This window comes from Garra rufa, chromosome 12, assembly GCF_049309525.1.
Source record: "Garra rufa chromosome 12, GarRuf1.0, whole genome shotgun sequence".
NCBI classification, from domain to species: domain Eukaryota; kingdom Metazoa; phylum Chordata; class Actinopteri; order Cypriniformes; family Cyprinidae; genus Garra; species Garra rufa.
The window spans coordinates 30,780,781-30,793,250 of NC_133372.1; the positions used below are offsets into that span (position 1 = coordinate 30,780,781).

Consider the following 12,470-nt stretch of genomic DNA (forward strand, 5'->3'; position numbering starts at 1 on the left):
AGTCAAATCCAAACGAGTCATTCTGTGTCAACTCAACCAGAGGTTCCCAGCTCAAATTTTTGATTTTATTAATATTTTCTGTTAACACTATTTCATATTTCTGAGGAAATATGTAGAATAAACATGTATGGTGATTAAAGCCAAAATATTAAATGTCACCGATTTTAAGTTTTGTGTTTTTTGAGTTTGGTAGGTCTATTAGTAAAATTTGTTGACTTTAGCTATTTTTGTTTTATTATATGTATAATAGTTAGTGACTGTTCAAAAATAACAAAACTCACTTTTTTTGTATTTTTAACAAACTTTCCTTTTAGTCATTTTTCAGTCATCTTCATTTTAAAGACTCCTCGATTGTTCAATCCCAGAGATTGTAATGCAGCTCCATGAGTAAATTGGTATATTGCTCACATTTTCAGTGGTCAAAAACCTAATGTGGGTCACTTTGCATAAAGCTGACAATTTTTTCTTTTCAAGAGGAATATCTAAAGAATTTATCACAATTCAACACAATTGCATAGAACATACCTGAGTATCATATTCTTTTTCTAAAGTTTGCATGCCTGTATCTATAAAAATATTCAAGATATTTTAATATCTTTCTAGATTGTCATTCTTAATAAACTTTCTTTTTGAAACCTTTTGATTTGACACGGAATGACCCAAACACGTTATCTTGGAAAAAAGCCACATACCAAAATATACCAACCTGAACCTGGCTACTTTATTAACTCCATCAACTGGTTTGCTTTATGAGCTAAAGACACTAATAAGCTTTGCTTATTAGACATGGCAACTTTTCATGAGTGCGCTATTCCAAGCAGTCTTTCCAAAACAAAACCTGATGGCTCTGCCGACATTAGTTTAGTTAAAATAGCCGAACAAAACGAGTCTTTGGTCGCTGTAATACTTTGGTTAAAATTACTGGATACCAAGCACACAAGATGGCAGAACTTTGCTATGATGCCAATCACCACAGTTACGAGAGTAAGTTCTGTTTTGTACACACACAGAATGATAATTTAGGAGAACCACTAATGTATTGGAACACGATTGTCACCCTGAAACAGTTCAATCCTTTATAAAAACCTACCCATTACAAATATTTGATACTGTAATTTCAGTTTGGATGACAGAATTCAAAGTTATTCTGATTAAAGGCAGTTTTAATAATAGGTTTAAAGAGAAAACAGCCTTTGTGACAACTTACCCCAACCAGCCATAATATCCCTGATTAAGTAATTGCTTTACCTAGTGGTCTCAGACATTGGATCCCAAGTTATGAGATGGAATAAGATCACAGGGAAATCACAGTTTGGTGTGATTGGTGTAGCCATACTAGTGTTCAGATCAAATAATATACAAGTGTGGATTATGTTCTTGCTAAGGATACGATCATTCCGAAAAGGCACCTACACTGGAGCTGAAAATTACAAAGATCTTGAATGGGTGGAGATACTTATTTGGTTTGTAACTAGAATATATTAAAGCTGCAGTTCTCTCACACCAGTCATTAATACCTCCACCATATTTATTATATTCAGCTAATACGAATTTGGGAAAAACATATCGCTGAGTATAAAAAATTCAATACATCCACAAAATAGCTAAAAAAGAATGGTGTGGGGCAGTCAAAGACTGGTATGAGAGCCACAGCATCAGAGGGGTGGTGGGAGAGTGGACCTTCACCTTGCGTTTGGACTGCGAGGGGCTGGGGTTCGGGGCCGGGCTGGGACTGGGTTCACGCGGCGGAGGCGGAGCATTATTGGCTGCCGCCCGCCGCATCTCCTCCTCATGCTGCTGGATCTGCTGCTGAATGAGAATGAGCTCGCTGAGCAGCCCCTGCTGAGGGACGGCACAGTGACAGAGACGGGCAGTCAATCAACCTGATTACCAACTACTAAGAGGACACAGCAGAGCTTTTGGGAAAAGGTCCGCCTCACCACTAACACAACAGTTTTGAATCTAACTGATGAACCTAAAAAGTTGAAGTGCATAAGAGACAACCATAGGGTCTCTAAGCAAAAGACGGGAAAGATTTGAACTGTGGGAATCAGAAGGAATTACATTTATTTACTCTACTAATGTTGAATCACATTCAAGACCTGCACTCACAGTCAATATTGGCAAGCTGCTGTAATTGCAGTAAATGCAATTCTAGCAGTTTTTAATAGATAAACTAAAATCACACAAAACTACTGCTACTGACAAAAGCGAGCATTGGAGATACAATGAGTGATTTAGTTGCAGAGCAATGCAAAGCCTGAAGCTGGAGAAAGCGAATATTACTAGACATGTCTTTCAAAAACTTTTCATAATTTTGTCTTATATTATATACGTACATTACCATTCAAAACTTTTGAAGGAAGTCTTTTATGCTTTAAGCTTCATTTATTTGATTAACTTTTCTATTTCAACATTTTAAAATGTAATTTATTTCTGTGATGGAAAGGCTGATTATTTTAGCAGACATTACTCCGGGTTTGTGTATTATATGATCCTTAATAAATATTATATGTTGTTTCTGTCAAAATAAGAGTTTAAAAATTGCGATATGAACTGCTGACAGCTAGGGGTTTAAATAGGTTCAGGTACAAGTCAATTCACTGACTTTTTTCTGACTGTTTTCTTAGTTAAGAATATGGGTGGAGCTCTTAAAGGGATAGTTCACCCAAAAATGAAAATTTGATGTTTATCTGCTTACCCTCAGGGTATCTGAGATGTAGGTGACTTTGCTTCTTCAGCAGAACACAAACAAAGATTTTTAACGAAAACCGGTGCAGTCTGCCAGTCATATAATAGCAGTGGATGGGCACCAGACCTTTAAAAGTAAACAAAAACATGCACAGACAAATCCAAATTACACCCTGCGGCTCGTGACGATACATTGATATCCTAAGACACGTAACGATCGTTTTTTGCGAGAAACTGAACAGTATTTACATCATTTTTTACCTTTGATACACATCCACGTCCAACTGTCATGAGCACAAGCTTATCATCCAGCTCGTTACGTGTACACACTCTGACGTAGTATACGCAAATGGCGGAAGCGATTTGTTGCATGTATATGACACTCATTGTTTACACAGTGCACAGAGATTGTGGGTATAGCGTACCCTGGAAATCCAGAGGTCTCGCAAGAGCACAATTTGAATTGTCTCTGCAAGACACTCTGGCATCAAGCAATGATGCACGTTACTGCATTACGTAAGCAGTTCTGGGAACCAATCAAATCGATGTATCTGATGTAGGCGGGCCAGAGGCGAGCTAAGCTGATGACGACAGCGCTGCGACGTCCGGAATCATTTAGTAAACACTGAAAAATTTATATAAATACTGTTCAGTTTCTTGCAAAAAAATGATCGTTTTGTGTCTTTTTTTACTTTTAAAGGTCTGGTGCCCATCCACTGCCATTATATGGCTGGCAGACTGCAACGGTTTGAGTTAAAAATCTTTGTTTGTGTTCTGCTGAAGAAACAAAGTCACCTACATCTTGGATGCCCTGGAGGTAAGCAGATAAACATCATTTTGAAGTGAATGATTAATTTTGTTCAAAGACGCCCATTACAATAATACTGTATTGTGGATTTCATATCGTCATATGATTGTATCGTGAGACTTTGATATTGTTACATCCCTATTAATAACACATATTCAAAATTCCATTTTAATATGCTAATTTGGTGTTCAAGAAACGTATAATTATTGTTGAAAATAATGCATCCTTTGTGAATAGAAGTTTAAATTCTGTTAAAATACATCGATACGATAATGTACATGCTTAGACTGCCAATATTACTGCTAAAACCTGTTCTGTTAAAAACATTTTATGGTCTATATCTTCTTTATGCATGCCAATATGAAAAAAAATCAATTAGTTCTAATCTAAACTAAAAAGTGTTTAGTTTTACTGCAGATAATGAGGAAATTATGAGTAAAAAAACAAAGACAATGGGGGGGGAACAAAGACAACACTGATATCAAACATTAAAATATCAAGAAGAGAACTGAAGTTTTTTTTAAAGAAAGTGTAATGATCATGACAGACAAACATGTAGCTGAAAAAGACAGAAATGAATATCCTGCAACAAAGAGTTTTAATACAGTTGCAGGACAAAATATTTGAACCTATTGCTAGAAAGGGATACAAACAGATCTCTAACAGCCTTGATGCTCATCTTTCAATAGCTCAGCATGTAAATGGAGAAAAAGAGACATAGCCCTATAGCACACACTGAGAGGGACATTTCTTCCAAATAATGTGAAGACATCAAAAAGAGGTTAAATATCAAGAGTAGGGATGCTCATTTCGGTTAATTTTCCTGACCGACAACCGCTGCTCGTTATCCGATCATTAACCGTTAACTGATAAAATTAGAATAATAAATTCGTTTAAAATAAAAATAGAATGCACGAGTATCTGTGATGATATATAAAAATACAAGCAAATGTTTTATTTTAACGTGCAAACAGCAGCATACAGAGCAACAACAAAAACTGCATTCACGTATACTCAAATTATCACGCATCAGCAGCGCTTCTGAGAACAGAGAAAATCTGAATGAAAAAAAAAAGAATAATATAAGTATAAATTAAATAACTAACTAATTAAGATGACAAAACTAATACACACTGAATCCTTCTATGCGATTTGAAGAACGGTACCGTCTTATTCTTCTCGTCGGACATAAAAATATATAGCAAGCCAGCCTCTACCTCAGTGTACCTAGTTTTAAACACGTGGACATGCTACATGGATAGACTGGGACGCTGTCTGGTAACTCTTAGATCCGTGACAAAAACACTTCACAAAAATCCTTTCAATTTGCCGTTCGGGTCTTTTCATCCACTAGTCATATGTGGAGAAACGTGTTTTCACAGCGTTCAATAGCCAATCACAGACATTTCTGTTGAATACATTATCGCAGTGGCCAATCAGAGGCGGCTATGTAACGATCCACTCACCACTCAAAGTGCCGGTTTCAGTTCTCCTGATTTCTTCTATACCTCCGCGAACTCTCTCATTAAACAAAGAAAGTGTAGACATGATGTAAATAAGAGATTAATTGTACAGTGTAAAGGTTATTTTATTACTTTTTATTAACTTTGTTAGATTGCGATGAACTACGGTAATGTATGAGTGACAGCTTTCCAGTGATTGTAAAGGAAGCGCGCACTCTTTAGAGTTTAGAATATAATCAATTCAGAATTTGAATACATTTATTCACGGTTTCACTCTCTGATAACCCAATATCATCATTTCCATCGTGTTGCATATAGTCTACTACATCAGTTACACAAACTAAGAGAAGGTAAAGCAGGTGCTTACTCAGCAAAATATGTCTAACCAGCCGCACTGCACGTGTCGACACGCGCCCGGGAGTAAACATATTTTTTTCTTTTACCATGCAGCGAACGTAAAAAAATATATAGATTTTTTTTTTAAACCGTTTAACTGATAGTAATAATCGGTTAAAATTCTTACTGACGGTTAACGGTTAAACGGTCAATATGAGCATCCCTAATCAAGAGCAAAGTGCAGACTACAGCACTGCTTGCAAATAATAAAAAAAATGCATTGGTACACTGTAATGACAAAAATAGGTGGACACTGTCTTATAATCCACTGGTTTTTGGCTAATTCAGGTACACTGATTAGTAGCATGTTTACAGAAACAAGCAAACAGCAATGCATAGACATCTGGAACAGATTGGGGCCTTTTCTGTTCCAGTATGACAGTCCACAAAGCCTACGTTTGGGCCATGTAGTGTATTTTCAGTGGTTATGGTGGGGGGGCAGCTTAATAAAAGAGCAACTTCACTTCAGCATTAGCCAGTTGCCACAAGCTACTAAAATAGCATCCTTATTTAGCAGGATTACAAAAATACTTTATAGCCATTGACCAATGGTGTCTGTTTCTTGCAGTAAATTATCAAAACAAATGCACAGTTAGCAACTCAGTTAATGCTGAAAAAGCCCAAGCAACACAGCTAGGCAGAAAAATGCAGGTAAAGAAACTTAAGCTGCTTTAATTATTGTAATAGGCGAAAAACAAAGGATCAAAAGGTCCATCACATATCATCATATAGTCATTTACCTTCTTAAACTGTTTTTCGCTGCTGTCAGACATGGATGCAGATGTTGGTGGGATATCTGTTGCTCTCAGGGTTGAGTCACCTGTGGTTTCTGGAAAATAAGAAAACGAAAAAAAAGCATACAAATTGAAGTTATTTTTTCCTTTCTTGAAACACAAATTTAGCATAGACATCACACATTTAGAAAAAGGAAATGCATGTCAAGTGAACAATAAAAATTAGTGTGCAAAAGCATATTATTTGCTTGCTTTTTACATTACATCACCATATCCCCGAAAGACTCAAAGGTTTGAAAAGTAAATGGTGCAAAATGAGAAATAGTTTTTTAAAAGACAATATAATATTACTATTATAATACTATTTTAAAAGTATAGTGATGAGAATATAGTGTATGAGAACATATGTGCAATCTGCCATAGAAAACATGAACAAAAATATGAACATTTAATAAAAAGCAGATCTAAGCAATCGCTCCTTCTCTAAGATGCTAAGAAAAAAATTCTGATTAGATATTCAGTCATAAGTGTACTTTTCAAAACTCTTGAGCTGTAAGAACTTCAAATATAAAGGATAAATTAGTAATCACAATGGAAAGATAGAAAAAGACATACAGGGAATGGCCCACAAATCTTAAAAGAGGAGAAGGTGAAGTCAAGGGACCAAGTGGCAAGACAATACAAATCAGAGAAAATCACACATTTACAGATGCTGTTAGTGTCTGGAATCGCATCTGTAACTGACTCAAGTTAACTAAACGCTTTAGCATCCAATTTAATGATCTTGGCTATTATAAAAAGTCAAACTAATTAACACTTGTCTTTGTAATCTAAACTAAATATACACAACCATTACAAAGGCTGGGGTTGTTGTAAGATGTTTTTTTTTTTTTTAAATAATACATTTAATCAGCTAAGATGCATTTAATTGATCATAATTGACAGTATACACATTTACATAGTAACAAAAACGTTGCAAAGAAATAGTTTTTTGAGGAAAACATTTCCGGATTTCTCTCCATATAATGGATATCTATGGTGCCCCCGAGTTTGAACTTCCAAAATGCAGTTTAAATGCTTCAAAGGGCTCTAAACCAAGCAAGCTGAGGAGGAAGGGTCATATTTAGTGAAACGATCAGTTATTTTCTATAAAAAAAAAAAAAAAAAAAGAAAAAAAAAAAAGACAACTTGTCGTGGTCTAGCTCTGCGTGAACTGTGTGTATTCCTGTTTATGACAGTTAGGGTGTGACGAAAAACTGTAAATTGTTTCGCTAGATAAGACCCTTCTTCCTCACCCGGGAACATTTAGAGCTCTTTAAAGCTGCATTTAAACTGCATTTTTGAAGTTTGAACTTGGGGGCACCATAGAAGTCCATTATATGGAGAGAAATCCTGAAATGTTTTCCTCAAAAAAAAAAAAAATTTCTTTACGAATTAAGAAAGAAAGACATGCATGAACATCTTGGATGACAAGGGGGTGAATACAATATCTCTACATTTTTATTCAAGAAGTAAACCACTTCTTTAAAATGATTTATAAAAGATCATATGACATTGAGACTGACTGTAATGGCAGCTGGAAACAGCTTTGCCCTCAAAGAAAAAGTTACAACTAAAAAAAGTTATTTATAAAAATAAGAAATAAAAACACTTACCAACCCCAATCTTTTGAAATGTAGCATAAATAGCAACGCAACAATAGCAGGCTCACTTTATGTTTTCAAATAGAGTTTCTGTTACATAAAGTAGCAGCTTTGAGCAGAAAAGCGATTTTTGCCTAAACATTATGAAGATAATTTACAGATTATTTCCTTTGATAAGGGGTTTTGCTGGTCCATCCTTAGAGACACACACCCCTTCAACATAAATCCATTTTATGTCAGTGCAGCAGTGCAGGAGGAATTGGGGCACGCTAAGTGAGGCATTTACACACCTAATAAGAGACGCAGACCAGAAGCTCCATTGACTTCACTACCCAAACCTGTGAAGAACGTGAAGGGAGGGAGAGGAGGAGGGAGGAACAAGAGGAACAAATGAAATGAAAATAAAATAAAGACTGTAGAAAAAGCGTGAAGAGCTCATTCCACTGCACAATGAATGGGGATTCTAGCAGACGAGCAGTGTCAGCACTGTATGCTGAAAAATGTTAATGCAAACACTTAACTCTAACTTATGTGAATAATCGTAAATCATTTTATCATTAGGAAGATGCTGATTATGCATATATGAAAGTGATTATAAGCAATGTAAAGATGTTTTAAAACAGACTGTCAAAGAATATTATAATTGACTAGAAATCACAAAGACAAACCACATGAACCCCAAGGTTAGATTTAGTATCTTTTAGTTTCAAAAATTGTAAAATTCACACACATTTACAAAAAATAACACGTTTATATTGTTACAAAAGACTTCTACAATTCAGCTTTGCATCACAGAAATAAATCACATTTTAAAATATATTCACATAGACAATTATTTTAAAATTATTTTAAATTGAATTAATATTTCTGGATTTTTAATTAAATAAATGCAGCCTTGATGAGCATAAGAAACTTCTTTAAAAAAAAAAAAAACACATAACAAATCTTATTGATCCCAAACTTTTGAAAGGCAGTGTATTCATTATACATTTTTTTCAGGATTCTTCATTTTTGATAAGCAAAAAAAGCTTTTACTTGAAATTAAAATATTTTGTAACATTATAAATGCATTTACTGTCACTTTTTATCGATTTAATTCAACCTTGCTGATTAAAAGTATACATTTATTTATTTTTTTCTAAATCTTAACAACCCCAAAAAACTTAACAGTAGTATATATTTTTAATAAATCTTTATGTTTTATTTAACCGAATATTTACTTTGTGTTCATAATGAGATGTGTGTAAAGGACATCGCTTACCACTGGAGAGGAGGCTCTTCAGGAAGGTGAAGTTCTCTCCGATCTTTTCCATATCAGGTAGTAGTTTGGCTATCTCTTCTAGTTCAGGCAAAGCACTGGCTAGTTTGTCTTTACCAGGGAGATAGAAATAACATTCACAGCATATATTTAGTAAGTCAACAACACTAAATAATTTGCAGCTGTTCATAGGCATGTTGTTGGACAGGTATGATCAAAATATGGCTCTCCGAATAACTTACCAAAATCAATATTTTCACTCAGCTCCCAAACAAAGTCTGGCACAATCCATGTGTATTGGCTCATATCAGGAAGCATATCCTTCCATTCATCATAAGTCTGGAACAAACAAAACAGAGAGGCTGCATTGACTAGTGATGCACTAATAAATATTTTGACTGACACCAATAGTATTTTTTGGTGATGTCTGATACTATCAATCTAGAAGTCAATCAAATGAAATCTCATGTGGTAATGAAAGTCAATTAGCACAACCAAAGTGTTCAAATTCAGATTCAATCTTATTGTGGACTCTGAATTTCAAGTAAATTGACCTTGAGGTCAGTGATTTGATATGCACAACACAACCAACTACTTAACCATACCTTTTTTGCTGTGTATCCACCTCCAACTGCTGAGCCCAGCAAGATGTACCTCAGTTTCAGCAGTCTGGCAGCAAGACGGGCCACCCAGAAGGACCGGTGTTGTTGATAGCCATGACCTCCTGATCGGGATTTGGGAGGACGCATGGGGAGCCTGGAGAGAGACGTGTAATGGCGGGCAGCTGAGCAGTGAGGTGGTCTCTGTGGATTGTTGTTAGCAGAGTAGCGGTGATGGATGGCACGGGAGAGCGGGTGCAGTTTCTGCAGCGGAATTCTGAACTTCACCCCCATTCTGGAGGGAAGCAGATTCTTGCAGGCAATGCTGGGGAGAAAGAGTCATACATAACATATGTGACCCTGGACCACAAAACCAGTCTTAAGTAGCACAGGTGTATTTGTAGCAATAGGGAAAAATACATTGTATGGGACAAGATTATCGATTTTTTTTTAATGCCAAATATCATTAGGATATCAAGTAAAGATTAGCACCCTCAGATTCCAGATTTTCAAATATCTGTAATATCCTAACAAACCATACATCAGTGGAAAGCTTATTTATTGGATCAAGAGTAGGAATGGCTCAGTGGCCTGGAGCTCATTGGAAAGTGTTTTGACCCAGAAAAGAAAACTCACTATCATTATCACTATTGTCACAATACCGTTTACTATCAACAGTGTGTCAATTTATAATATGTATATATATATATATATATGTTATGACAAATAACAAAATGTTTTTTGTTTTTTTTGTAAATAATACTTAGTAATACGCATTAACTTAAAACTATACATCTATTTGTGACATAAATACATAAAACATACTGTTTAAAATCTATCTAAAACAGTACAAATAATGTTAGGTCTCCTGCTTTCTGTCAGACACATTTTGCAAGCAAAACAACAACACGGTTTATGATATAAAATCCTAATTTTAAAAAACTGTAACACATTTTAAACCTTGCAAAGTTAAATTACAATGGGTTGACAATTACAAACAAAACAGTAATGGTTCACACGGTATGACAGTTTACGATTAAACGTGTCAATTTATAGCTGTATGAGGTAATATTAGGGCTTTCTGTAGATAAAACAAAGAAATAAAACATAAACATTTGATGAAAAATCTCAACATCTTTCTGACATATAAGGATATAAACTACTATTTAAAAGAAAGTGTCTTTTAAATAGTAGTTTATATCCTTATATGTCAGAATCCTTATATGTCTTTTATTATTAAATGCAATATAATGTGGGCAGGTTTCTGTCAGACGCACGCTGCATGCAAAACCACACAACAGCATTTATCATGAAGTCCCAGCTTTGACAGCTGTATTAACATATCACGAAATGCCTGAAAAAAGCATCTTAAGTGATTATAGATATATATTTTAAGCAAGAACTCAAATAGCAGAACTCAGAGCAGTTTGTGGTTCCTATAGCAGTTTTCCAATGGCGGTAGTGTTAAAATAGGGAAAGAACATGTCAAATCAAACAGCTATTAATATTATACTGATACGACTATTCATATGATGTATATGTAGAATTATTGTTAAACATCTAATTTATCTAAAAGTGATTTTAGTTGTCAAAAGTGAGTCGGTGTTTTGGGTGGTGTCTGTATCATTCAGTAGTGTAGCCTGAAGTGTCATTTACGAAACGATACTAGCCAACTGTAACTGTTAGTCATTAAGGACTAATCCTCACAATTAACCTTTATAAATATAGATTAGGGTATGTTATATCAGAAATGTGATTAGCCACTTAATTTTATAAATCAAATCACCTGCTGGTTTCCAGTGTACTGCATTTGCGTTAAATTCAGTACGTTAGCTGCAAACGTGCTGCTTTACTTACCAGGTAACTACACTTCCGGCTCGCAACATCCTGCTTTTAGCAACTAAAGACAAATATAGATGTCTATCAGATCTCTTTCCGATATAAAATTCAAATCATCTTTCCAAATGGGGCACTTAGGTTAGCTGCGTGGCTAACAAGGGCATACAAGCAGGCGATCACCAGTGTCAAGCGCTGCTCGAGTGGAAAGTGGTTCCTGGTCCACAACGTGACGTCACGTTGTCAAAATAAAAGTCAAAAAGCTAAGCGTCAAAAGAGCTTTTAATTTCGTCAATATACTGGTTTATTAATCTCTTTTTATAAAATGCAGTTTAGCTTTTATTTTATTTTTTCTGGCAGGAATTGTGTATTATTCATTCATTTATTTATTTTTTACTCACAAATCTTTCATTTTGCGTATGCTTGAAGTCTCTCTTGCTGAGACTTTCTACAAAATAAAATCTCCTAAACGTATTACAAATAAGAATAACAAACACTTTGATTAGTTTATCTTTCTTACGGAGTGAGGTGTACTTTGTTTACATGTTTGTATTTTTCCCTTTTCCCTTTTCCTTTCGTTTTATGATTTTTTGCAATTAAAAAGTGAAAGAGAAACTAAAAAAACTGTTAATTTCATGTTTACGTTTACAGATTTGTGCCACTTATTTATTATTTATTTATTTGACTTTTTATTTATGCAATAAAATTGGGGGATAATTAACAATAATTAAGTTTTTGAACAGTAAGATTTTTTTTTAAATAAGTCTCTTCTGCTCACCAAGCCTGCATTTATATGATCCAAAATACAGTAAAAGTTCTATACAAATAATAATATTGTGAAATATTTTTACTAATTAAAATAACTGCTTTCTATTTGAATATATTTTAAGATGTAATTTATTCCTGTGATCAAATCTGAATTTTCAGCATCATTACTCCACTTCAGTGTCACATGATCCTTCAGAAATCATTCTAATATGCTGATTTGCTGTTCAAGAAACATTATTTTATTATTATTATCAATATTTTTATAAACAGTTGA

General features: G+C 34.6%; 1 protein-coding gene across 4 annotated transcripts in view; it reads right to left on the bottom strand.

The window, feature by feature from the left end:
- The window catches only part of opa1 (OPA1 mitochondrial dynamin like GTPase), a 42,257-nt gene extending 30,637 nt beyond the window's left edge, over positions 1-11,620 (bottom strand). Inside the window, exons 1-7 of one of the 4 annotated variants that reach the window (XM_073851218.1) lie at positions 11,450-11,620; positions 9,599-9,917; positions 9,236-9,332; positions 8,997-9,104; positions 8,026-8,073; positions 6,099-6,187; positions 1,687-1,842 (exon numbers count right to left, since the gene is read on the bottom strand). In XM_073851218.1, coding sequence (XP_073707319.1) covers positions 1,687-1,842; positions 6,099-6,187; positions 8,026-8,073; positions 8,997-9,104; positions 9,236-9,332; positions 9,599-9,917; positions 11,450-11,478 — 846 coding nt within the window. In that variant the 5' untranslated portion in view covers positions 11,479-11,620. The remainder of the gene's footprint in view (positions 1-1,686; positions 1,843-6,098; positions 6,188-8,025; positions 8,074-8,996; positions 9,105-9,235; positions 9,333-9,598; positions 9,918-11,449) is intronic. The other 3 variants (XM_073851219.1, XM_073851220.1, XM_073851221.1) reach the window with 3 other exon arrangements.
- Positions 11,621-12,470: the final 850 nt, after the last annotated feature.